At 53.6% G+C, this 24,223-nt stretch overlaps 1 protein-coding gene across 3 annotated transcripts; it reads left to right on the forward strand.

The window, feature by feature from the left end:
- Positions 1–24,042, forward strand: CDC45 (cell division cycle 45). 3 transcript variants are annotated; one of them, XM_027088725.1, is made up of 20 exons: positions 41–190; positions 304–363; positions 1,016–1,108; positions 2,210–2,347; positions 3,155–3,301; positions 6,707–6,762; positions 7,879–7,927; positions 8,963–9,024; positions 9,876–9,926; positions 10,951–11,070; positions 12,311–12,442; positions 12,612–12,710; positions 13,356–13,517; positions 18,698–18,836; positions 18,911–18,994; positions 19,484–19,602; positions 20,918–20,994; positions 22,521–22,586; positions 23,568–23,622; positions 23,899–24,042. In XM_027088725.1, exons 1-18 carry the CDS (start codon positions 140–142, stop codon positions 22,583–22,585), a joined length of 1,704 nt encoding a protein of 567 aa, XP_026944526.1. In that variant the 5' UTR covers positions 41–139; the 3' UTR covers position 22,586; positions 23,568–23,622; positions 23,899–24,042. The 3 variants fall into 3 exon arrangements, with proteins under 3 accessions (XP_026944527.1, XP_026944529.1, XP_026944526.1); XM_027088726.1 differs by lacking the exon at positions 23,568–23,622 and having other exon boundaries at positions 1–190; XM_027088728.1 differs by lacking the exon at positions 13,356–13,517 and having other exon boundaries at positions 34–190.
- Positions 24,043–24,223: the final 181 nt, after the last annotated feature.

Raw genomic sequence — 24,223 nt, forward strand, 5'->3', positions numbered from 1 at the left:
GGAGGAAAGGCTGGGAACGGAGTCCCTGTTGGTTGGCCCCCGGGCCAATCGGAAGAGCGCTGATTTGGCGGGAGTCTTGACCGTCGCCGGGCTCGCGGGGTTTCTGCGCGAGCTAGGGTGGTGTCTAGCCGCGGTAGCCATGTTCGTGTCAGATTTCCGCAAGGAGTTCTACGAGGTGCTCCAGAGCCAGGTGAAGCCTTCTTTGGGCCCCGAGGCTTGGGGGAAGGGACGAGGGCCCGCGGCCGTGGGGGAGGGAGAGGCCGGGGTTCGGGGCGCCGCGCTCAGCCCTCTCTCCCCCGACAGAGGGTCCTTCTTTTCGTGGCCTCGGACGTGGACGCTCTGTGCGCTTGCAAGATCCTTCAGGTGAGGCCCGCGGGCTGGGCGGGCGGGGGGCGCGGGGGAGGAGCGGGGCGAGGACCCCATCCCGGACGAGAGCTCGTCCTGGGGCGGGGACTCAGAAGGCTGCTTCCCTGGCGGGACGGCGTTGGGTAGGTTAGAGGGGAACTAGGTAAAAGGCAGGGATACTAGTTAGTATCTCTGTAGCAACCTGGACACAGAATGGTTGCATTCGAGAGATCCGTAGACCTGTGGCGGCTTCTCACGTGTGGGGTTTGAAGCGGAGGAATCTGACAGCCGAGGGCACAGTGGTGTCATAAGCGATTCTGGAGATACTCGATTCTTTAGCCTGTTAGGGAAGATCGTTGGTTCGGTTTTGAATATGGTGCAAGGTTTACATGAGCTTTGGTCAGAGGCCCTTGGGTCAGGAACTACTTCTCAGAAAACATAGAAAAACCATCAGCTTTTCAGTTTTCCTTTGGTGATTTTCAGCAAAGTTGACCAGATGATTCAGTGGACATTCATGTCCCCATCACCTACTTGCTGACATAAATATTTCACTAACCTTAGGTTATCACGTGTTGTTTGTCTCTCATCTTTTTTTTTTTTTTAAGTGCATTTCAAGGTAGATTGCAGACATCCTAGCTGCAATAGGTTTTGAAAAAAAATCTCTCTCCAGGCCCTGTTCCAGTGTGACCACGTGCAGTATACGCTGGTTCCAGTTTCTGGGTGGCAAGAACTTGAAACTGCATTTCTTGAGCATAAAGAACAGGTATGAGAGATGCATTTGAGAATATTTGGCTTTTTTTACTCAATTACAACTTCTTAACACTGAGCATTCTTTCTATGTATACAATAGCTTGCATGTATTTCTAACTACCGACTTTCTTCGGAAGAGAAAAGTGAGCTATATGTCCAGGTGACTTACCCTCAAATTGTGGAGACAAAATTGACAACAAAATAGAGATAGTGAATATGGACAGCCTCTAACTTTGAACTTGTGTTGCAGATACATTTCATCGTAAGGTGCTTGGAATTTGGCAGGTTGTTTTTTATATGGCCTTGTAAAAATTACTTTAGATTAGACTACTGTTTCATATTTATCTCTCCAAGAAAACATATCCAGGTTTCCAGCTTGAAATTCAGGAACATACCGTCTCCTTTTGAAATTTAAGCAGTAGAGGCCAGGCCTCCTCCCACCTCTGCATGGAGCTATAATGAGAGATGGGACATCTGAGACCCCACAGCCCCACAGGGAGAGACTGGAGTCTGGAAGAGGGTCCCTAGAGTTTCTGGCCACATCTAGGACTGTCTGGCAGAGATAAGTCCTCACCCGGTGCTCCTGTCATCATGAGAGGGACCTCTGCCAGTTCAATATTTATAAGGAAAGGGTTTTCTATAGTGATAGGATGTAATTAAAGGGTTAACTTAATATTTAGGTGCTTGTTAAGTGTGGCCTACCTAGGACTTGATAGAAATTTAATCCTGTGCCATGCTACTAGCACAGAAAGGCAATTTGTCACAGTAGAGTGACAGATCAGAAGAGACCCAGTTATGCATTTGAACTCTTGGTCCATCCACATCACCTTCTTGACCCCAAGCCTGAGACTCGGGCACACTTATCCTCTGCCTGCTCCTCGTTGAAGCCAGGACAGGCATGGAACCCACCTCACAATGTCACGGTGGAAATGAAATGGTATATGGAGTTGTTAAAGCACTTGCACAGGCCAGCTGTGGCCGTGTTTGGAGCCCCTCACTGTCAGCGCCTCGCCATGCGTCAGGGGCTGCGTGTCTCAGCAGGACTCGGGCCTAGTGCTGAAGACAAACGGCCTCCCCCACGCGCTTACTCACAGGGTCCCCGTCCTTTTCTCAGTTCCACTATTTTATCCTCATAAACTGTGGTGCTAACGTGGACCTGTTGGATATCCTTCAACCCGATGAAGACACCGTATTTTTCGTGTGTGACACTCACAGGCCAGTCAATGTCGTGAACGTGTACAATGATGCCCAGGTAAGCCGGCCTTCGGGGCCCATGTCTCCCCTGAGTTCTCCTGTCCGTCTGTCTGTTCCCTTTTATGCTGCGGACAATGTGATGCCTGGTGTTCTTGACAAGGCCCGTGTCCACCTCCCCTATAAGAGCTGGAGCAGCCTGAGGACAGAACCTGGTCTTGTCCATCTTTGATGAGAAACATGGCACCTAACCTTGGAGGTGCTCAGAGGGTGTGTATGGAATTCGCTTGTCCTGGAAGGTGTAGGGACCAGAACCTGCCCTGAGTCTGCACTCCAAGCTCAGGCCAGCCCAGCCTTATTGAATATTGGGGGACCTCAGAAGTACCTCCCCTATAAATGGGGCTAGGACGCACTCTGCCCATCCAGGGTGGTGTGGGGACCAGCAGGACAGTGGTGTGAGGCTGCTGTGAGCCTGCCATGGCTCTGTCACACGTGCTCTTTGACCCGTCAGCAGTGGGCATGCATCCACAGTAACAAAGCATCAGCCCTGAAACTCTCACGTGAAGGGCCTCTTTTAGAGACAGGAGCTTTGCTTGCTTCAAGGTCACCGATCTCCGTGTCCTCTGTCAAAGGCTGAGGTACAAGGCATTCGTTTTGTTGGCTGAGTATGTGGCCTAAGAGGAAGTTTTTTTCCAAACTTAATGACTGTAGGTAGTTTTCAAATTCCCGTAGTTTCTGTGCACTGAATAGCATGCAGATTCCAGCGGCTCGCTGTGGCCAATCGAGAAATAAGACTGCGAGAGAAAACGTGATGGATAGTTTTCCATGAATGACAGAGGAGATTGATTGCTTTTTGTTTTAATCTTAGATCAAACTGCTCATTAAACAAGATGATGACCTTGAAGTTCCCGCCTATGACGACATTTTTAGGGATGAAGAGGAGGATAAAGAACATTCGGGAAACGAAAGTGACGAGGGGTCAGAGCCTTCCGAGAAGCGCGCACGGGTGGAGGAGGTGGGTTTGGGCCTCTCTACACGGTCTTGAGGAAATGACCACTCCCCGAGGTCAGGGGTCAGCCCGGAGCCTGTGGGCCCAGGCAGAGATGGGAGGCAGCAGGTGTGGGTGCCAACTCTGTGCTCTGCCATCCCCTGGCTGTGTGGCCTCAGGCAGGTTTCTGGACTTCTCTGAGCTGTAGCATCCAGCACTGGTGGCTTCTGCGAGATGTGGAATTACAGGTGGGAGGCGCTGCTCCCCCCACACAAGGGATGAGATTATTCTAGTGCTCGGTGTTGTAAGGAAGCTAATGCCCTCTGGCCCCTGGTCCTTGGTGTGCAGGCTGAGATTTGCCTCTGGAATGTTTGGGGTCCTCCCTTCATCCTTGGCCTGACCAGAGCCTTGGGAGGAGCCCTTCAGGGCCATGTTTGGGATGTTCTGGACACTGTCCATCTGGGGGGGGTGTCCTGCTTCCTCACCTGCCTGCTATTTCTAGAGTCTTGGATCGTCTGATTGGGACCTCTCAGACCCACTCTGAGATTTCTTTCCTCTTGCCTGGCTCTTTATCTGTTCTATTTTCCAGCCAACTTTTAGTCTTTATCTTCTAATCCTTGATTTTTTAGAGCTCTTTCTTTTTATTATATAGGTTCCAGGTGTACAGCATTATAATCCAACATCTGTGTACACTGCAAAGTGCTCACCACCATGAGCCTAGTTATCATCTACCACCATATGCTGGATCCTGATCCCCTTCACCCATGTCCTCCACCCACCAAGCCCCCTCCCCTCTGGTAACAAATCTCTGTATCTATGAGTTTATTTTTGTTTGTTCATTTATTTTGTTTTGTTAGATTCCATGTGTGAGTAAAATAATATGGTATTTTATTTTATTTTTTATCTTTCTCCATCTTAGTTCACTTAGCATAATACTTCAAGGTCTATCTATGTTGTCACAGTGGCAGAATTCCATTTTTTTTTCTTTTTTTATGGCTGAGTGGTATTCTATTGTATATACACACCACATCTTCTTTATTCATTCATCTGTCGACAGACACTGAAGTTGCTTCCATGTCTTGGGTATTGTAAACAGTGCTGCAATGAACATTGGGGTACATGTATCTTTTTGAATTAGTGTTTTTGTTTTTTTCAGATATATGCCCAGGAGTGGAGTTGCTGGGTCATATGGTAGCTCTATTTTTAGTTTTTGAGGAACCTCCATACTGTTCTCCATAGTGGCTGCACCAATTTAGTTCCCAACGACAGTGTTGGAGGGTTACCTTTTCTCCACATCCTAACAACATGTGTTATTTGTGGTCTTTTTGATACTAACCATTCTGACAGCCGTGGGGTGATATCATTGTGGTTTTGAATTGCAGTTCCCTGATGATTAGTGCTGTTGAGCATCTTTTCGTGTGCCTGTTGGCCATCTGTGTGTTTTCTTTGGAGAAATGTCTATTTAGGTCTTCTGCCCAGTTTTTGATTGGATTGTTTGGGTTTTTTTTGATACTGAGCTGTCTGAGCCCTCCTGATCAGCCCTGGAGTTCCACAGCCACGAGGGGAGGGGACAGGACTCCACTGTGCGTCGTGGGGAGGGTCAAAGAATTCTTGGGCCCTGGGGGTTTTGTTAGTCAACTTTACTAAGGTATAACTTCTACTCAATAAAATTCACCGGGTGTACAGTTCAATGAGATTTGACAAATGTATAAAGCCATGTGACCCCCACCACATCATAATAGAGAACAGTTCTATCATCCCCCAGAAGTTCCCTCATCAGGACCATGACTTGCCTTTTTAAATTAAACTTTGAACTTTGAGATCATTGTAGATTCACATGCAGATGTAAGAAATGAGTTGAAATCACTTACATACATTGCCCAGTTTCCCCCAGTGGTGACATATTGCAACACTATGGCACAACATCACAACCACTGAAATAGTCAAGACACAGGACATTTCCGTCACCACAAGGACCCCTCCTGTGGCCCTTTTATAGCCACACTACTTCCCTCCTGCCCCCACCCCCTCCTTAGCTCCTGGCCACAACTATACTCTTCTTCATTTCTATAATTTTGTCCTTTCAAGAATTATATAAATGGAATCATATAGTAAATAACCTTTGGGGATTGGCTTTTTCACTCAGCATAATTCCCTGGAGGTTCAGCCAGGCCTTGGGGTGTATCAGGTTGGTTCCCTTTAGTTACTGAGTATGTTCCATGGTGTGGACCGGCCTCAGTTTAGCCAGTTACTCACTGACAGACATCTGGGCTGTCTCCAGGTTCTGGCTATTGTGAATAGAGCTGCTATAAATATTTGTGTGCAGATTTGTATGTATGAACACGAGTCTTCGTTTCCCTGGGATGAATGACCAAGCGTGCATTTGCTGGGTTGTGTGGTAGTTATGTGTTCAGTTTTTTAAGAAGCTACCAACCTTTCCCAGAGCGGCTGTACCATTTTACATTCCAACCAACAATCTACAACTGACCCAGCTTCTCGCGTTACCACTAGGTAAGGAAGCTCCAGGCTCCCTGCCTGGCCTCTGACTCTACCCTGGCGAGGGTGTAGGGAGTGCACAGGTAGAAGGAGGAGGTGTTACAGATGGGAGGTGTTCATCGGGGGAGGCTGGGCTCCATGGGGCCTGCGCTGGGCTGGAGGGGGTGGTCCTGGAGTCAAGCACTTATCCTCTAAAAGTTTCCTGTCTTCCGAGGCTGTTCCTTCATGGTTCTTTGGCTTTTGTTGGGGAGTTTTTTCTTCGTACCTGTTGGTGTTTCCAAGTGGCCGGCTTCTTCAGCTCCAAGTCTGGGATATATGAACAAAAAAGAAAATCCAGGGAACTCATGCTGTGACATCCCTCAGGTCCCAGGATCCCTGGCTGGTCAGCTTTCCTCTTCACCTTTCAGAATCTTTTTTTTTTTTATAATATGTGATGTTGGTGTTTTTAAGTATATTTAATGAATGTATAGAGAAAAATAGACGTACACCATCTTTCCAGAAGCGAGTTTTTAAAACTGCCGTCCCCCCACCCCCTTGCCTTTGTTGTGGGAACTGAATGAGGTTGTGCCTGTGAGATCAGAATAGTCGCTGGAAACGGTGGGGTCTGGATGTAGAAGTGTGAGCTCTTTTTAATCTGGTGGGAAAGCCAGCAGGAGGCAGTGGCGGGCTCTTGGTGGATTGCTCCGTGCTGGGATGAAGGACTCGGGGTGTGGCCTGAGCAGGTTCTGGCAGGGTAGTGGGGGGGGGGGGGCGGCCAACCACATCCACGCACCCGCAGTGCTGATGGGCCAGAGGGCCCAGCTGCCCCCTCAGCGCCTCCCTCCCCAGGAGCAGGCTTCGTGCCCTGTGCCTTCTGCCAGATCAGAACCTTCTCTGGCTGTGGGGTGAGTTCCTGGCTCCTTTGCACAACCATTTGTTCTCTTTGTCGTGGATCAGGAGATCGCGGAGCAAACCTTGAAGAGGAGGAAGCGAAGAGAATGGGAGGCTCGGAGGTGAGGCTGCGTCCAGCAGCGGGATAGCGGGTCAGCGATGCCCCTTTCTTTTCTATTTGAGGATCACATGTTCGGTTTAGAGCCTCTGCGCCAGTGTCTGCAGGATTGAGCGGGTGGCCCTGCACTGGGGAGGTGCTCAGGGCCCCTCTGTCTCGCCCTCTGGTCCCACGAAGGCCGGGCCTGGCCCGAAGGTCTCCCAAGCACATGCCATCCATTAGGGGTGAGGGCCCTGGTCCTTTGTTTTCATAGTTTTCTAAATGTAGATACTTTTATTTACAAATTCAAGAGATGGCAATTGTGTAAAACTTTTCATAGGAAAAAAGTATGAAAAGGAAACTAAGTTACACACACCTTCTCTTCCTGTTGCAAATTAAAAAACAGAAGTGCTTTAAAATGAAAACATTGGAGAGGTTATTCTAGCTTGAGGCAAACCGTGGAGCAGTGCTCTAGAGCTGGGAATTCCTTGCTAAACACAGTCCTTGGAGGTCTAGCAGGGTCTGAGTACCCAGCCCCCGTCCTGCTATGCCCCCAGCCAACCCCCGTGGAAGGACAGTGTAAAACCATTTCAGGAAGTGTAAGGAAAGAAAACTGAATATAACCCACTTTCACTAATAGGAAGAGATTCTGGCTTTGGGTTGATTTTCCTGGGTTATCTGTACTTGTGCACATTTTACATAATCACACCTAATTTTGCATTTTTCCTCTTAATAGGATCATAGTTCTGATGGTTCCAAAAGCCTTTATCAACTGCCCAGTGCTCAACTGGCCGGTTCCCCTTCTTTGTGAACTGGAGGCTGGGTCCAGCATCCTCCTGTGACACATAGGCTGCACGCAGAGCCCGTCTTGTCTTGCTTGTTCCGTGAATTCCCTTCTGGGGATCATTTCTTGCGGGGGATTCTGGGGCTGTGCCATTTCACATATTCTGCAGCCACACGAGGTTTGAGCCCGTTTACTCCCTTCCCAGCCATTGTACGTCTACACTCCTTGAAGAGTCAATAAGTGAAAACAAACTATTTCAGTTGCGTTTCTTGGGTACCATCCAGTTTTAGCATTTTTCCCAATATTTGTCTTCCTGTTCTGCTTCCTGTTGAAGACCCGCGTTTTGTGTCATTACAGAAGAGACATACTCTTTGACTACGAGCAGTACGAATATCATGGGACATCGGTAAGTACAGATAGGTGGGATCCTGGTCACGTTTGGACTCTAGGGGTCACTGTCCTAAAACAGGAGGAGGAATGAGCACAGGTTTTAGAGCCTCGAAGGCCTGGTATGAATTCCAGCCCCACAGCTTCCTCTTTGTGATCTTGGGCAGGGGATGCAGCTTCTCTGAGCCTCTCCTCCTCAGTAAAAGGAAGAGAGCAGCCCTCACTCCAGAGGCAGTTGTTGGGACAGTTCCTTTTACCTAGAGGTACTCAAGGAACAGCAGCTATTATTTCTGTTCATGATCAAAAGTACAGAACAAGGGAGTTCCCTGGCGGTCCAGTGGTTAGGACTTGGCGCTCTTACTGCCAGGGGTCTGGGTTTGAACTAACATCCTGCATGCTGCGTGGCCAAAAAAAAAAAGTGCAGAACAGGTCTGTTAGTCTCTGTGCAAGAAGGTAGAACTCTGGACTTACACAGGCCCACCAGCATATGTGTTCCAGGAAGAGTTTCGTACAGAAAACCCAGTGTGTCGACTCTGGCATCACTGAGCAGAGCTCAGGGCCTTGAGGACCCCTAGAAAATAAGTTTCCAGTAAAGCATCCTGTGTTTAGCATTAGAATTTGGCTCTGGGGCCTTGGACCCTGAGCACAGATCTCCAGAGCCCCTTTTCTGGTCAAGGCCCCGTTGCCCTTTGTGGGATCATCTCTCTGCCCTGGCAAGTGGAGGATCCTAAGCTGCAGGAGGGGTGGGTGGTGTGGGCAGGAACGGATGCCCGGCTCCTCAGATGCTGGAAATTCCCGCGGAAACCAGTCTCCTTGGCGCTGTTGAAGGAAGCCCAACGTCTCAGGGCAAACGGGATTTAGAGTCTTCTGGTCAGACCCTGATCCTCCCATCTCCTGCCAGGACCCAGCCCGTCTGCTCATGGGAGCTGGATACTTCATCCACAGACAGCCCTGTGGGAAAGACCCTGCTCGCATGGTCCCAGGGCCCCGGGCAGCACGATCCTGACCTTGCCGTGAGCATGGCTGCCCGACCTTAAGCCTGTCTCTCTTGCAGTCGGCCATGGTGATGTTTGACCTGGCGTGGATGATGTCCAAGGACCTGAGCGACATGCTGTGGTGCGTGAGGCCCTCCTATGAGCAGCTGCATCCTCACAGCCAGGGCGGGTCCCCACTGCCAGGGGAGTGCCGGGTGCAGCCCCTTTCTGCACATGTACAGGCCCTGGTCGTCTTCCTGACTGGGGCCCGCGGCTGCACACAGACTCCTGGGGGGACTGGGGAGTGTCATGGGGTGCCGAGGGTCTGAGGGAGGGGCCTGGGCCTCTCCACCCTTCCCAGCTGACCCGCCCAGCCTTGCTACCCAAATCAGTTTGAGCGTGAGGTTTGAACAAGGCTGCTGTCGCCAAGCGTCTTTGCAACCCTGGCGGGGGGTAGTTCTGGGACAGGAGTAGCCGCTGGCCTGCCTCTGAGCCTGCTGCTGGGGCTTCCAGCGGGGGTGCGTGGCCCACTGCGCTCCTGAACGCGGGTTGATTTGGGGACTAAAGGCTCAGAGTCTAGCGAGGAGTGTGTGGGTCTGGCCTGCTTCACCCTCAGCATTCTGCTCTAGGTCCTGGTTTTCTCCTCTGCAAGGTGACGGTCTGTGCTGAGTCAGAGCCTCAGGATGGCCGGGGCAGGGCCAGGCACTGGCCACATCAAGGCCCAGAGGTGCCCTGTCGCCCTGAGCTGGCAAGGGTGGCGTGCGGCCAGGCGAGCCGGGACACAGGCGATGTGGGGCCTGCCGCTCTTGTCATAGGGGATCCCTGCTGGGAACCAAGAGCCCCACAGCAGTGACACCGCAATGGGAGCCTTGGAACCTCTTCACCCGCAGGGCGGGACCGCTGGTCCAGCGGAGTGTCTGGGTCAGGCCACGCTGGCAGGACATGCCTGTGAGTGCCGCCCACCCATTCACGGCTCCATTCCTCTCCTTCCAGGTGGGCCATTGTTGGACTAACAGACCAGTGGGTGCAAGACAAGATCACCCAGTAAGGATGCACTCCCCCGGGCTGTCTGAGGTCGACCGCAGCCGGGTTTGCAGTGGTGGGCTGGGGGCAGCGTCCCTGCGGCGCCCTTTGAGGAGGGGCTGCCTTGGGCCTGGGTCCTTGTCAGGACTGGACCTCTGGTGCAGTCATGTGTGGCCTTGTGTGGATGCTTCATCCACCTCGGGGGCCCAGCAGGTGGAGCCTGAGATGAGCGGAGGGGCCCGGTCTCCCGGCTCTCATGTTGTCTGTTGACCCCTGTGCCCAGTGGACACAGGGCTGGGAGGAGGGGCCAGGGCCCCAAGGCCTGCTAGGGCAGGCAGGCGTGATCTCAAAGGTTGGGGGAAGGCTGGACAGGTCTGCAAGGAGGGCTGGTGTGGACCCGAACCCTTTTTGCCCTTGGTGGGTGGGCTTTGCTGTTCCTGTCTGTCCGACTCCAGGATGTAGACACCTGGGAGGGGCGGGGGAGCCGGTGCCCCTCTCATTCCTGCTGCTCTGGTGCCATCAGGTGGGAACTGTAACCCCATCCAAGGGCCCCGTGCCTGCCTCCTGGCACAGCCTCCGCCTGCACTGGTTGCAGAGGCCCCTGTGCCCCGGTAGCTGCCCCTCCCACCCTGCCCACTGGAGGGTCCCGAGTCTCACGGCCTGGGCCTAGCCTGCTCCCCTCCTGTGTTGCCGATGGTGTCAGGTGCACAACGCTGGGCACCATGCTGGCCTGGGTGGCCCCTCAAGTGGACCTGGACGGGGTCTGCCTTCTCCTGCTCTCCTCGCCAGCACTGCCTGTGCTGGGCGTCTTGTCACTATGGGGTCTGTCCACTGACGGTGGCTGGCAGGTGGGCCATGGCACCCTCTGTGCCCACCCTAGGGGGCCTCAAATAAATGACGCGGGGCAGCTGCTGCCCAGGAGAGATTGCACAGGGGTGGCAGATGAGGCTAGAGCCTGGCCCTCGATTGCCTGCAGAGGCAGCAGGGGTCCTGGGCCCTGGACTGGAGGGGCGGAGGGGGCCCCAGGCTGCGTGCTGTCTTCCAGGATGAAGTACGTGACCGACGTGGGCATCCTGCAGCGGCACGTGTCCCGGCACAACCACCGGCATGAGGACGAGGAACATGCGCTCTCCGTCGACTGCATGCGCATCTCCTTCGAGTACGAGTATCCTCACGGCTCAGCCCTGCATCCCCGGGACGAGAGGCTCTGGGCAGAGGGCCCAGTGGGTGCAGCAGGAGTCCTGGACGTGGGCCCTGCCTGGCTCGTCCATGGCTTTGCCATGTTCAGGAGCATCACGTGTATCAGGGTGCATGGGTGCTGGGTGAACACAGGCAAGTGCACATGGGGCCACGGTGGTTCAGGCAGTTGAGAGGGTTCGCAGACTCCTGCCGAGCGGGCTGGGAAGCAGCAAGCAGATGCAATTAGAGAGTGACACTTCACGAGGAGGATGTGGCGCCTCGAGGGGGCGACCCGGGCCAACGGGCCGGCTGCAGGGCTCAGGACAGGCTTGGTGAGGCCATGTCAGAGGGGAGACTCAGCTACCCTCAGGAGAGGGAGGGCTGCCTGGGCAATCCCATGGCCTTGCAAAAGCCCTGAGGTGAGCTCCAGGGAGGGGTTGGAGCTATGGACGGGTGCAGGTGGAGGAGCTGGTTCCTGGTACTTGAATGTCCCGGGGCTGCCGAATGGGGGGGATAGGCTGTGGCAGCTGTGACAGGGGTCTCGCTGCTTTGGTGGCGGGTAGAGCGATGGTAGGAGTGGGGCCGGCCTGTGCCTGCCCTGGAACAGCTGGGGACCAGTGAACATGGCTTGGACGGGTCAGGTGGGGGTGCCCACGACAAGTCTAGGAAGAGGTGCCGGGTGTGGGGCAGCCAAGCTCCGGGAGGGGGCGACCACCAGGAGCTGGGTCCTGACACGTGACGTCCAGGGACCGGGGTGCGCTGGGGGTGCGGGCAGGGAGGACAGTGGCCCCAGGGCCCAACCAGCAGGAGGGAAATCACAGAGGACAGAGGCCGCCGCGTGCCCAGAGACCCTCGGCGTGGGCGAGGACCATCCTCTTAGCCACACTTGTGGCCCCAGGAGTGAGGAAGAGCCTGTCAAGGAGTGGAGTGAGGATGAGGCTTTGTTGAGGGGATCCCAGCACAGGCCCAGGCAGGTGGAGCCCACGGGGAGCGGGTGGGAGGCCAGCCTGAACTGGCGACGCCCAGTGGTGCCTCCCAAGTCCTGTGTGGCCACAGGGGCCCCCGGATAAGGCTGTGTGTCCACATCTCCCAAGCTGTCTGGGTCATGTTAAACTAAGGTCGAAGAGCTCCAGGTCCCCGGGGGGGCTGACTGGTTATACAGGTGGTGGTCCCAGGGCGGGGGCCTGGGTCACTATGCAGCCACAGCTCCTTGACCGCAGGCCCAGCCTCCGCCTGGCGCTCTATCAGCACTGGTCCCTCCACGACAGCCTGTGTAACACGTGCTACACCGCGGCCAGATTCAAGCTCTGGTCTCTTCACGGGCAGAAGCGGCTGCAGGAGTTCCTCGCGGATGTGGGGTGAGTGAGCGCCGAGGCCTGCCCCCCATGGCCCCCCTCCCCTGGGGGAAAGCCCCCACTCCTGCTCTATCCCACATTCCTCACTCGATCCCAGAATCTGGTCTGAAGGCCAGGCCGGGACATCAGCCGTGGCATCACGCCTCCTGTGACTGGTGCTCCTCCTTCCCAGTCTCCCCCTGAAACAGGTGAAGCAGAAGTTTCAGTCCATGGACGTCTCCTTGAAGGAGAATTTGCGGGAGATGATTGAAGAGTCTGCCAATAAATTTGGGTAAACACATGTTTCTCTGGATTAAGCTTTGTCAAGGTTTCAGCTTTAATCACATTCTAAAAATAATGCAGAAAACAACACATAGATGATTGTGACCTGACTAGCCTTCCCTGAAGTTTTTAGTTCTCTTTGGGTTAAAATTAGGATTTAAGGTGCCTGAAAAGTGTAGAATCCTTACATCCTGGGGCCGAGGTGCAGACCTTTGAGGTCAACATGGACTGTCCATCACTGGACCCTGGAAGGGCCCACTGGGGCCAGGTTCAGGCGAGCTCTGCCCAACCGGGTCTTCTGACGCTGCTGGAGGGACACGGGCCTGGCTGCTCCTGGCGCCCTGGGGCGCAGGCAGGAGAGGACCACACCCACATCCCCGTACCCACCCCCTGACACACACACACACACAGCTAGCTCATGCCCTGCCCTGACGGGCTGACAGCTTTGTACCGGGTGCTCAGCACCCTGGTTGAAGGCTGGTGTGTCGGCCTCCTGACTCCGTCCATTCTCTGACGGGAATGGCTAGCTGCAAGCATCAATGGGGGCTGGGGAGGGAGCATTAGTGCTGGCCTGGCCTGTGTGAGAGCTCACCCCAACTCGAGGACACTTCGGCCACGTGCAGAACGACAGCCGTGTCACTTCCTCCCGTTGCAGCATGAAGGACATGCGCATCCAGACTTTCAGCATCCATTTTGGCTTCAAGCATAAGTTCCTGGCCAGTGATGTGGTCTTTGCCACCATGTCGCTAATGGAGAGCCCCGAGAAAGACGGCTCTGGGACGGATAACTTCATCCAGGCTCTGGACAGTCTCTCCAGGTAGTGGGCCTGGCCGTGGGCCCCCATCCCCACCGGCCACTCGGCCCTCAGCCCTACACTGCCAGGGAGGCAGGTCACAGGGCCCCCAGGCATGGGGGTGACTGTGTCTGCAGGAATCCAGATCACAGTCCACCTGAGCTGGGGGCGCACGAGACACGTGCCCGTCTTCAGTATGTGTCATGTTCTTTGGAATCCTTTTCTTCTTTCTTTTTGATTTAAAAATTTTTCTTCTTTCTCACCTCCCATACCCCTTCAGGCATTATTGTTTATTCATTCCTGTGTTTCTTCTAGTTTAGTTTTCATTTCTCAATTATTTTTCTTTGACTTCTAATTTTTTCTTATCTCACTTCCTGAGATGTACTATTTTTTTTAATGTCTTTCAGCTTGTTTTGAAACAGAATATTACAGTTCTGGTCTTTTGGGGGCGTGTCTTTCTAGTTAACCTTCATTTTTGAGAGGGAGACTATCTTCCTTGTTCTTTTTCCTGATGATAACTGAGAGGATTTGATCGTTGCTCATTTTTTTGTGAGTTTAGTCTTCCTGACTTTTTCGGGGGAGGTATGGTTCACACAGCTTTTCCAGCTTCAGAGTGTTAGAAGTGGAGGCGCCTGCTTTCTGGGGTTTCCTGGTCCATTTCCAAGCACACTTTTTTAAACAGATTTGCTAAGCTATAATTCACATACTCTGTGGCTCACCCATTGTAAGTGTACAATTTAGTGGCTTTTAGTATATTCACAAGGTTGTGCAAACATCACCACTATCTAATTTTACGACATTTTTATTGCTCCAAAAAGAAACCCTGCTCCCCTCAGCCATCGCCTCCTAAATCTCCCATCTCCCCCAGCTCTTGGCAACCAATAACCTACTTTCTGTATCCATAGATTTGCTATTCTGGACATTTCATATCCATGGACTCAGACATTAAGTGATCCTTTATGGCCTTGCCTCTTCTGCTTAGAATAATGTCCTCAAGTTTTATCCGTGTTATAGCATGTGTCAGAATTTCCTTTCTTTTTATTGCAAATAATATTCTATCATAGGGATAGACCACATCTTATTTATCCATCATCAGTTGATGGACATTTGGGTAGTTTCCACCTTTTAACGGTGATGAAAAATGATGTTGTGAACACACGTGTGAGTTTTTGTGTGGACATGTTTTCCTCTCTCTTTGGTATATACCTGCGAGTGGAATTGCCTGCTCATGTGGTGATTCTGTGTGTCACCTTTTGTATAACTGCTGGACTGTTTTCCAAAACATGATTTCACCATTGTACATCCGCACCTGCAGTGTATGAGAGTTTGAATTTCTCCATATCCTCACCAACACGTGTCACTGTCTGACTTTTTGATCGCAGCCATCCTAGGGGTATGACGTGGTCTCACTGTGGCCTTGATTTGCATTTCCCTAATGGTTAATGATGTTGAGCAGTTTTTCATGTGCTTATTGGTCATTTGCATATCCTGTTTGGAGAAATGTATGTCCTTTGTCTCTTTAAATTGGGTTGTCTTTTTTTTTTTTTTTTTTTTTGTGGTACACAGGCCTCTCACTGTTGTGGCCTCTCCCGTTGCGGAACACAGGCTCCGGACGCACAGGCTCAGCGGCCATGGCTCACGGGCCTAGCTGCTCGGCGGCATGCGGGATCTTCCTGGACCGGGGCATGAACCCGTGTCCCCTGCATCAGCAGGCGGACTCTCAACCACTGCGCCACCTGGGAAGCCCAAATTGGGTTGTCTTTTAATGACTGAGTTGTAGGAACTGATTTGTATATTCTAAATATGTCTCTCAACATATACATGATTTGCTAGTATTTTCTCCCATCCTGTGGGTTGTCTTTTTACTTTCTTGATGTTCTTTGAAGCACATTTTTAATTTTGATGATGTTTGGGTTATCTATTTTTTCTTTTGTTTCTTTTGTTGTTGGTGTCATAGCTAAGAAACCATTGTCTAATCCAAGGTCACAAAGATTTACACCTCTGTTTTCTGTAAGAGTTTTATAGTTTTAGCCTTTATATTAGGTGTATGATTCACTTGAGGTTAATTTTTGTATCTGATGTGAGGAAGGGATCAGCTTAATTATTTTGCATATGGGCATCTGACTGTTCTAGCACCATTTGTTGAAAAGACTTCTTCTACCATTGAATTAATTTGGCACCCATGTTGAAAATCAGTTGACCATACATGTGGGAATTTATTTCTTGATTCTCACTTCTCTCCCACTGATCCATGTGTCTAACCTTATGCCAGTACCACACTGCTTTGATTACTGTAGTTTTGTAGCAGGTTTCGGCTATGCTGTGTTCCTTGAATTTTCACGTGGATTTTAGGATTAGTTTATTAATATCTGCAAAGAAGTCAGATTGCATTGAATCTATAGGTCAATTTGGGGAGTGTTGCCATATTAACAATATTAAGTCTTCTAATCCATGAACATGGATGTTTTTCCATAGACTTAGATCCTCTTTAATTTCTTTCAACAGTGTTTTATAGTTCAGAGAATAAACTGTACACTTTTTAGTAGATTTATTTCTAAATATTTTATTCTTTTTGATGCTATTGTAAATCAACTTACTAATTTCATTTTTGGTTTGCTCATTGCTACTGCATAGAACTACAATCAGTTTTTGTATACTGATCTTGTCCTGCAAACTTGCAGAACTTGTTTATTAGTTCTGACAGTTTTTTAGTGGATTCTTCAGGATTTTCTATATATAGGATCATGTCACCTGCAGATGAAGATGGTTTTACTTCTTCTTTCCCAATCTAACTGCCTTTTATTTCATTTTCTTACTAATTGCCTGGCTAGAACCTCCATGACAATCCCAGTGTGTTTGATCAGTGCCTTTGCCTTCCTTTTCTGAATTGTCCTTCTCTTGCCCAGTTTCAGTTCCACTTGTAGCCGTCTCTCCTTAGCAAGGGGCCCAGAGTGGAAAGGAGCTCTGGCTGGTACGGGGAGCTAGCCTGCTCCAGCCCCCTGGTGTTTGCCATGGCCCTCACACTCACCTTCTCTTGCGTGGCGCAAAAATCTTAAGTTTTGGCCACTGTCCCCAGTTGCCTGGAGTTTCACCTTTCTTAGGTCTCTGCTTCTCTGCTCCCTCCCACACGTCTGGTGGCCAGTTGAGGGTCTCTTCCCACCTGCCTATAGTTTGGGGTCTGTGGTGTTCCGCATTCTTTGTGTTGTAAATGTAGGTCCTAGGTCTTTGGTTTTGTAATGTAGTTGCTCTGTTTTTACCTAGAAATATGGAGAAATCAAAAAACTATACTGCCGACTGTTTCCGCCTCCTCTCAGAATTGATGGGCCAGTCTTAGCCATTGTCTGCTGACTTCCTGCTGTGACAAAAGAGCATTCATCCCATTTCTGTGCGCCTTCCCCTCCTGTTGGTACAGTTGTGCCACTATTTTTAGCTCCTTTGTAACCTTAACATACTTCGGTCTTGTTCTTTCACCAGCATCTCTTGTCTCCCTAGTTGGTAAGAAAAGGGTTTGGGCATCCTTCATTTTCTCCTCCCCCATACCTCCCAGGATGTGAAAATACTTTCTCATGTTCAAGGTTAACAAAAGTCGGGTAGAGGACAGAATGTGAGTCATCTCATCTTTGGCTGTAGGTTGATTCTCAAAGATGAAGATCAATAAATAGTGTTACTTGGCTGCTCTAATAAAATATTCCAGAGTCACTAATGTGTGGTGATCCCATTCCTTTCTGGCTCAGCTCTTTGTTTTCCTGGGAGCTCTTCATTGCCTCCTTTATCATATCTGGTTTTCCCAGCTCTCATTCCCTGAGCCCCTTCTGTCCAGGAGAGCCTGGGGCTCTGTTCTCAGCTCCAGCTCCCTAGTCCTGCCACCCGCCGCCACAACTGGCGGCCCAGACTGTGCCACTGGGGTGGACCCAGCACATCTTGGGATCCTCATCTGTTTTTTTTACTCCCCCATTTTGCTAGAACATAATTCTTAAGCAACTTTTAAAGAAAGGGCACATGTGAGGTAAACATTCTGAGCTCTTGCACATCTGACAGTATCTTCTGCCCTCATCTGATTGCTGGTTTAGCTCGTGCAGAATTCAGGGTTGTTGCCTGTCTCCCAGCAGCCAGTGGTGTTGATGAGAAGTCTGAGCCATTTTGGTTTTTGTTTCTCTGTAAATGCACCCTCACCCCCACCAGAAGCTTTCGGAATCTTTTTTGATTCTCAGTGTTCCAGAATGTCTAGTTGTGTGTGGGGTGGATCTTGTTTCATGCATTAGACTGAGGTTTTGGGTGAGCCCTTTTAGTCTGAGGAAATGCTTTCATACTCTGCCTTTACTATTCCCCCCACACATATGTCTGTTTCTTAATCTTTCTAGACTTCCTGGAATGATTCTCTGTCTCTGATTTTTGCCTTATATTTTCCATGTGTTTGTCTTATTTGTGGTAAGGAAGGTTTTCTTGACTTGGAGTGAATTTTTTATTTGTTGCAACCATTTTACTTTCCACAAATACTTCCTGGTTTCTGATCATTTTTCATAGCATCCTGTTCTTGGTTTACGAATGTATTGCCCAAATCTCTCTGAAGATACTAATTAGACTTCATTTTAAGCTTTCTTTTGGTCTCCAAATTATGTTTCCACTAGGGCTGGTTTTTCAGGCCACAGGCATTTCTCAAATGTCTGGTGGTCCTCCACATTCAAGGGGTTGGGGGGGGTGGGGAAGGCTGTGGAAGCCTGGCAAGCCTGCTGGCCGGAAGGCATCACTTCATCTTGGGGGGTGGGAAGCCCATGTGACACTTTGGGACCCTTACCTCCTGGGTGCAGAGGCTTTGCTCGAAGACCTAACTTCTCCATAGAGGGCTCATTTTAATGTGTTCAGAACGGAACCCTCCTTTGTGTGGGGGAAGGGTAAAAATCCATCTGTCTGGTGGCGCGATCCCTAGTGCCCCCCAAGCCTCTCCAGTCAGAGCCCTGCAGCACCTTCTAGGAGGCACTTCTGCTGGCTTCCAGTCTCTGGTCTTCTGATGCCAGCAGAAACCCACCCCCCCGCACCTCTCCTGTCCATCGCTGTGGGCTTAGACACTTTTTATTCCTTCCTCTCACCGGAAAGGGAGCTGGGGAGGGAGGGAAGTGAACTGTTGGCTCCACAGCCCCTCTGACCCAGAAACCAGGTGTCCAGTCTGCGGCCAGTGATGGAGCCGTGTGCCTGCCATGTTTCAGGGGGAACCTGGACAAGCTGTATCGCGGCCTGGAGCTCGCCAAGCAGCAGCTGCGCGCCACACAGCAGACCATCGCCAGCTGCCTCTGCACCAACCTCATCATTTCCCAGGGGCCCTTCCTCTACTGCTCCCTCATGGAGGTCAGCTCCCCACAGACACGTCCCTAGCCCCGCCTGCTGGCCGCCCCCTGACCACCTACCCCCACTCCCTGCAGGGCACGCCAGACGTTATGCTGTTCTCCAGGCCAGCTGCCCTGAGCCTGCTCAGCAAGCACCTGCTGAAGTCCTTCGTGTGCTCGGTGAGGGTGGGAACACAGCAGCCGGGGGTGGGGGGCAGTGGCTGGTGCCAGACACTGGCCTTGGGGTGCGGGGGCTGCTCACCTGCCAGGGGCTGGCAGGTGCCTCCCTTTTCCTGAGCTGTGTTCCTCTGCTGAGCCCTGAACCCTCCACTTCCCACCAGCCCTCGTGCCATCACTCACCACCCAGGTCACTTGGACAAGTGGCGGGGCGGGGGGGGGGGCCTCAGAGAGCACGCAGGGCTGGGGCTCATGTTCAGTGCAGGCGGGGTGGGGCGGGGCGGAGGGTGCTGGGGAGGGCCTCCTGGAGGGGTGACAACTGTGTTAGGACCTAAAGGAGGTGAGGGAGGGAACAGCCAGGGGCACAGGAGGCTGGGGGCAAGCTGCGTGGGGACTTGAGTGTCTCTGGGAAGAGGGAGTCCCTGGAGGCTTTTGGGGAGCGAGGGACTGGGGCTCCTGGGCACTGTGACCGAGGTGCACTTCCCTCTGCAGACGAAGAACCGGCGCTGCAAGCTACTGCCCTTGGTGATGGCCGCCCCCCTGAGCGCAGAGCAGGGCACTGTAACCATGGTGGGCATCCCCCCAGAGACCGACAGCTCCGACAGAAAGAAGTGAGTCCTGGGGCCCGGGGCTATGGGGGGTCGGTCTCAATGCCAGGCCAGGGATGGCCTTTTCCACCATGAAGCAGGGTGGTGGGGCTTACACACGTGGGCTGCAGGGTGGGACAGCATCAAGCATGCACTGAGCAGGGTCAGAGTGCAGGGAGGTGCAGCAGGTAGGCAAGCCTGAGGGTGGCAGGGCAGTTGGGGCCTCATGCTGAAAGCCCAGGACAGACACCAGTGCACAGGGCTCACCGGTGAGGGCACGTCTCTGGGCTCCAGGTAACCTGGGTTCCTCCCTGTGAGTAGCCTGAGGCCTCTTGGGAGCTCCCACCCCAGCATGGGGTGGGGGGTGCAGGTGTGGTGTGGACGTCCAGCTTCCAGGCAAGGGCATCCAGCTCCCTGAGGAGGGCCGGCCAGGGTCAGACACACCCAGGATGGGCGGCGAGGTGCATGGCCCTGCGGCCGCGGCAAAACCCTCAGCCCTCCCTGGGCCTGAACCCTCCTCTGAGGAGCAAACAGTTTGCACTGAAAATCTGGATCAGGTCTGGGTCTTACCCTGGGTCTGGATCGGTCCCAGCTCTGCCACTGTGAGCTTTGACCACCTTCTGCGTCTGCAAAGGCCATTGAGCCGTGAGTAGGGAGACAATGGCCTCTGAGACGAGTGCTTCCCTGCTGCCGGGCTGCTTTCCAAAGCTCCCTCGAGGGTCTCAGATCCAAAGTTACATGGGTGGGAGCCAGCCAGGGTTCCCGAGGCAGCACTGCAGCCGCCTGTGTCCTCACTCGGGCTGCCAGTCTGTGCATGGCTGGGCCAGTTGGCGGTGAGCTCAGTGGCCGCGCACAGTCTCCTGTGAGGGTGGCCGTGGAGGCTGGGAGCACTTGCCCTCCTCTGCCCGCCTTCTGCCCTCTGCTCTCCACGACAGGCACTGGAGCCCCTTCCCCACACTCCCACTGTCCCCACCAAACCTCCCTCGAGGCAGCTCCATCCAGGCTGCTCTCCGAGGAGCTCCTGTTCCCCCACCGCCCTGTGGGCCCCTCATCCCTGGTCCCACCTGCTGTGTGTGTCTAGGACCCCATCCCCACACGGCTCCACGGAACCTCTGCCTCTCACCTGCCCCAGCTGCCAGCACGGTGCCTGGGAGGGCACCAGGGGACACGCCCACCTGAGGGCTGAGAAGGGCTCACATGGGAGCAGTAGTGAGAGGCAGTGGTCGTCCAGAGAGTGGGCTGAGGCCTCGGGGCTGTGGCCAGTGAGGAGTCTGGTGTGTCCCTGGCGGGGAGGGTCCACTGCAGGCACAGCCCCCAATGTGCCTCTGTGTGTCCCCAGCTTTTTTGGCCGGGCGTTTGAGAAGGCGGCGGAGGGCACCAACTCCCGGACACTGCATAACCATTTCGATCTCTCAGGTAAGAGTCCGCCGCACTGAGGCCCTTTCAAGGTCAGTGCTGGCCTTGGAACCAGGGAAGTGCCGGGGGTGCCCTGCCAGCAGTCCTCTGGCCTCAGGCCCTGCACCCCATCTGGGCCCTGACAGGCATACCTGGCTCTGGCCTTAGGATCCAGCCCCTGAGATCACTTCACCAAGGAGCTTGGGGGTCTGGCCACCACTGTGCCCTGACGCTGCTGCATGGTGGCTTTGGGGGGGCCACACCTGTAGGCCACCGGATGCCAGTGTGGAACATGGCATGTTTGGCCATATTTACTTTCTGGTCTTCAGATGTGTGGCACTTTACCCCTGTGTTAGTGAGCCCCAGCTGCTGTAATAAAGCACCACAGAGTGGGGGGTTGAAACAACAGAAATGCATTTCTTACTGTTCTGGGGGCTGGAAGGTCAAGTGTCAGCAGGGCTGGTTCCTCCCAAGGCCTCTCCCCTAGGCATGTAGATGCCGTCGTCTCCCTGTGTCTCTACGTGGTCGTCCCTCTGTATGTCTGTGTCCTGATCTCTTCCTATAAGGTTACCAGTCAGACCGAATCAGGTCGCACCCTAGTGACCTCATGTGACCTGATCACCTCTGTAAAAGCCCACTGCCAGGTACACTCACGTTCTGAGGTGCCGGGGTTAGGCTGTCACCATAGCAAGGTGGGCACCTTCAGCCCATAGCGCCCACCTCTCAGAAAGGACCTCTCACATCACCACTGATGCCTTAACGAGGACCAGTCTCTGAGTCCAAGACCCGCCTTCACCCCATTGCCTCTGGAGTCTAGAGCTGGCATCTTCCTGCCGGGCCGACTCAGGCTGTGGCTCCGTGGTGGGGGGACCCCTCCAGCAGCAGCCCCCCACTTCCTGTTTCATGCCTGAGACTGCAGACAGGCGGTGCTGGCCAGCCTGCAGGATGCCCCGGCTTCCCACATGGGGAAGACTAGAGGGCTGGGAGCTGCTGGCTTCCCCCAGGGGTGGGCAGCTTGCAGGGGGTGTGGAGGAAGTCGAGGCCTGAGGTACCCACAGCTTGCAGGGCCAGGCTGGCTGGTTTTGTCCTGTCTGATGAGGCCCCGTGCTTGTCTGAGGCTGATGGCTCCCAGAGATGGGTCAATTTGCACCATGTCCCCTTCTACGGAAGAGACACCAAAGCTGAGAGACTGGCCAGAACAGGATGGAAGGCCGCCTCCTGCCTGACCGCTCAGGTGGGAGGGAGGCCTCTCTGCCAGGGCTGTGGTGTTCAGAGTGTCACCGCTGGTCCCCTGGCTGCCCCGAGGGTCCTGCCCACAGACCACAGTCACAGCTGCACCGACAGGGCAGCCAGGGAGGCCGGTTAAATAGGCCTCATGATCCAGAGCACCCCAGGCCACCAGGGAGCCAAGTGCGCCTTTGGAATGTGATAGGGGGTTGTCGCCACTGGGGCGCCGGGCAGCGGGAGTCAACTTGGTACTTGGTGGCCTCCCCCAGCTCTGTCCCTGCTCCTCCCGTCCCAGTGATGTTTTCCTTTCATTACTTCAGTGATTGAGCTGAAAGCCGAGGACCGCAGCAAGTTCCTGGACGCACTCGTGTCCCTCCTGTCCTAGGGTGAGTCATGGGGGAGGGGTGCTGGTGGCTTCCCATGGCCCTGCCACAAAGCCCAGCTTCTACCTGGGTTTGAGGCCGGAGATGGGGTCCAGCGCCTGTTCCCAGGGACGCCTGTCCCCAGGCTGGTGGCAGGACCACAATGGGCCACTTTGAGGGATCTAATTTCATTAAGCTCCTGGGATCCCTTCAGAAGGAGCTGCGTTTACCCTCCTCTGATCACAAGGCGCCAGGTGTGGCCGGGAACGGGGGCTGCCCTTGCCCCAGCGTCAGGCCCTGGGCTGGAGCCCGCAGGGTGTCTATCTGGGCTCTCATGTGCTGGACTTCTGAGAAGGCCAAGCTGGTAGCAGCCACTCAGTGGGGAATTATAAACCATGGGCCCTATGTGAGCCTGGACGCCTGCGGCTGTCACTGTGACAGTGCAGCGCAACGCTCCCGCCAGCGCTGTCCCCTGTGCCTCACACACCACCTCTTTCTCAAGGGCCCTCGGGAAATGGGCCGGGGACCTGCTCTGTCTAGTGACCCCTTCTCAGCCCAGGCCCCCAACAGCGGATGCCCTGCCCGGCACCTCCCTGACCCCCAGCTGGAGTCGCGGCTGTGTCACACGGGCCCTGTCCAGGCTCCGGTGTGGGGGGTCCCTCCTGCCGGCCCAGGGTCCTTCCTCCGTCCCCCGTCCCTGGTGAGCTGGGAGTGTGAGAGCCCTGGTGGGCTCTGCTGAGAATGGCCTAGGAGCCTCAGGGACCTCCCCCAGCCCCTCTCTCGGGGGGCACAGGGCTCTGGGGGCAGATTGGGTCTTATGTGACGTCTGTGGGGAGCCTCACCAGGCTGGCCCCCTGTCCTCATCTGAACTGGGGCTGACACCCCTTGAGTCTCAAGGGCTGGGCCTCAGCAAGGGCCTTTGTGGGGGGGGAGGGTTAAATCAAAGGTTACAAATGGGGGTCTCGGGCAGTGGGGCTGGCATCTGAGGCAGACCCCTCCCTGCAGCCTGCTTGGTGATGATCCCAGGGCCATGTGCGAGCTGCCACCAAGACGGCACCAGGTGAGCCAGCCTGGGAGGGTGAGGGGCAGCGTGCTGGGGGCAGTGCCAAGGCTGGACAATCTGCCAGGCAGGGTCTGTAAGGGGAGGAGGTGCCAGGAGCCGTGTGGCCTAAGGTACTCAAGCAGACAGGACGGCGGGTGCTACCCACCACCTGTCAGTGGTGGGGCTGCTCAGAAGCAGCCGCTCAGCACAGCAGTGGGAAGGCCTGGGCAGTTTGTTTGACTTGGGGAACCATCAGAATCGTTTGAAATTTATTTTTTCTTTTCTCTTTTCCAGAGTTTGATTTCCTCAGAAGTGACCTCCTTCTCCTTATTTATGTTAACTGGCTTTTATTTAGATTGTAAGTTATGGACATAGTTTTAGATGCAGGGACAGTGTTTTTAATGGAATAAAATGATTATTTTAGGTTTGGTGCCCCAATCTTGGCTCTGGTCACAGGGCCAGGGCTTGGTTGTTCTCTGAGCCTTGTATGTCCAGAGGGACCTTGATCCTGTGCCCTGGGCACCCCGATGCCCAGCAGGAAATCAGCATGGGGGGCAGCTTCCAGGCTCCCTGGACAGCAGTGGGCAGAGGCCAGGCCCCTCAGCACCTCCACTGACCA

The sequence above is a fragment of the Aethalodelphis obliquidens genome, unplaced genomic scaffold (assembly GCF_003676395.1).
Source record: "Aethalodelphis obliquidens isolate GAN/ISIS:26980383/991018 unplaced genomic scaffold, ASM367639v1 scaffold63, whole genome shotgun sequence".
Taxonomy (NCBI): Eukaryota; Metazoa; Chordata; class Mammalia; order Artiodactyla; family Delphinidae; genus Aethalodelphis; species Aethalodelphis obliquidens.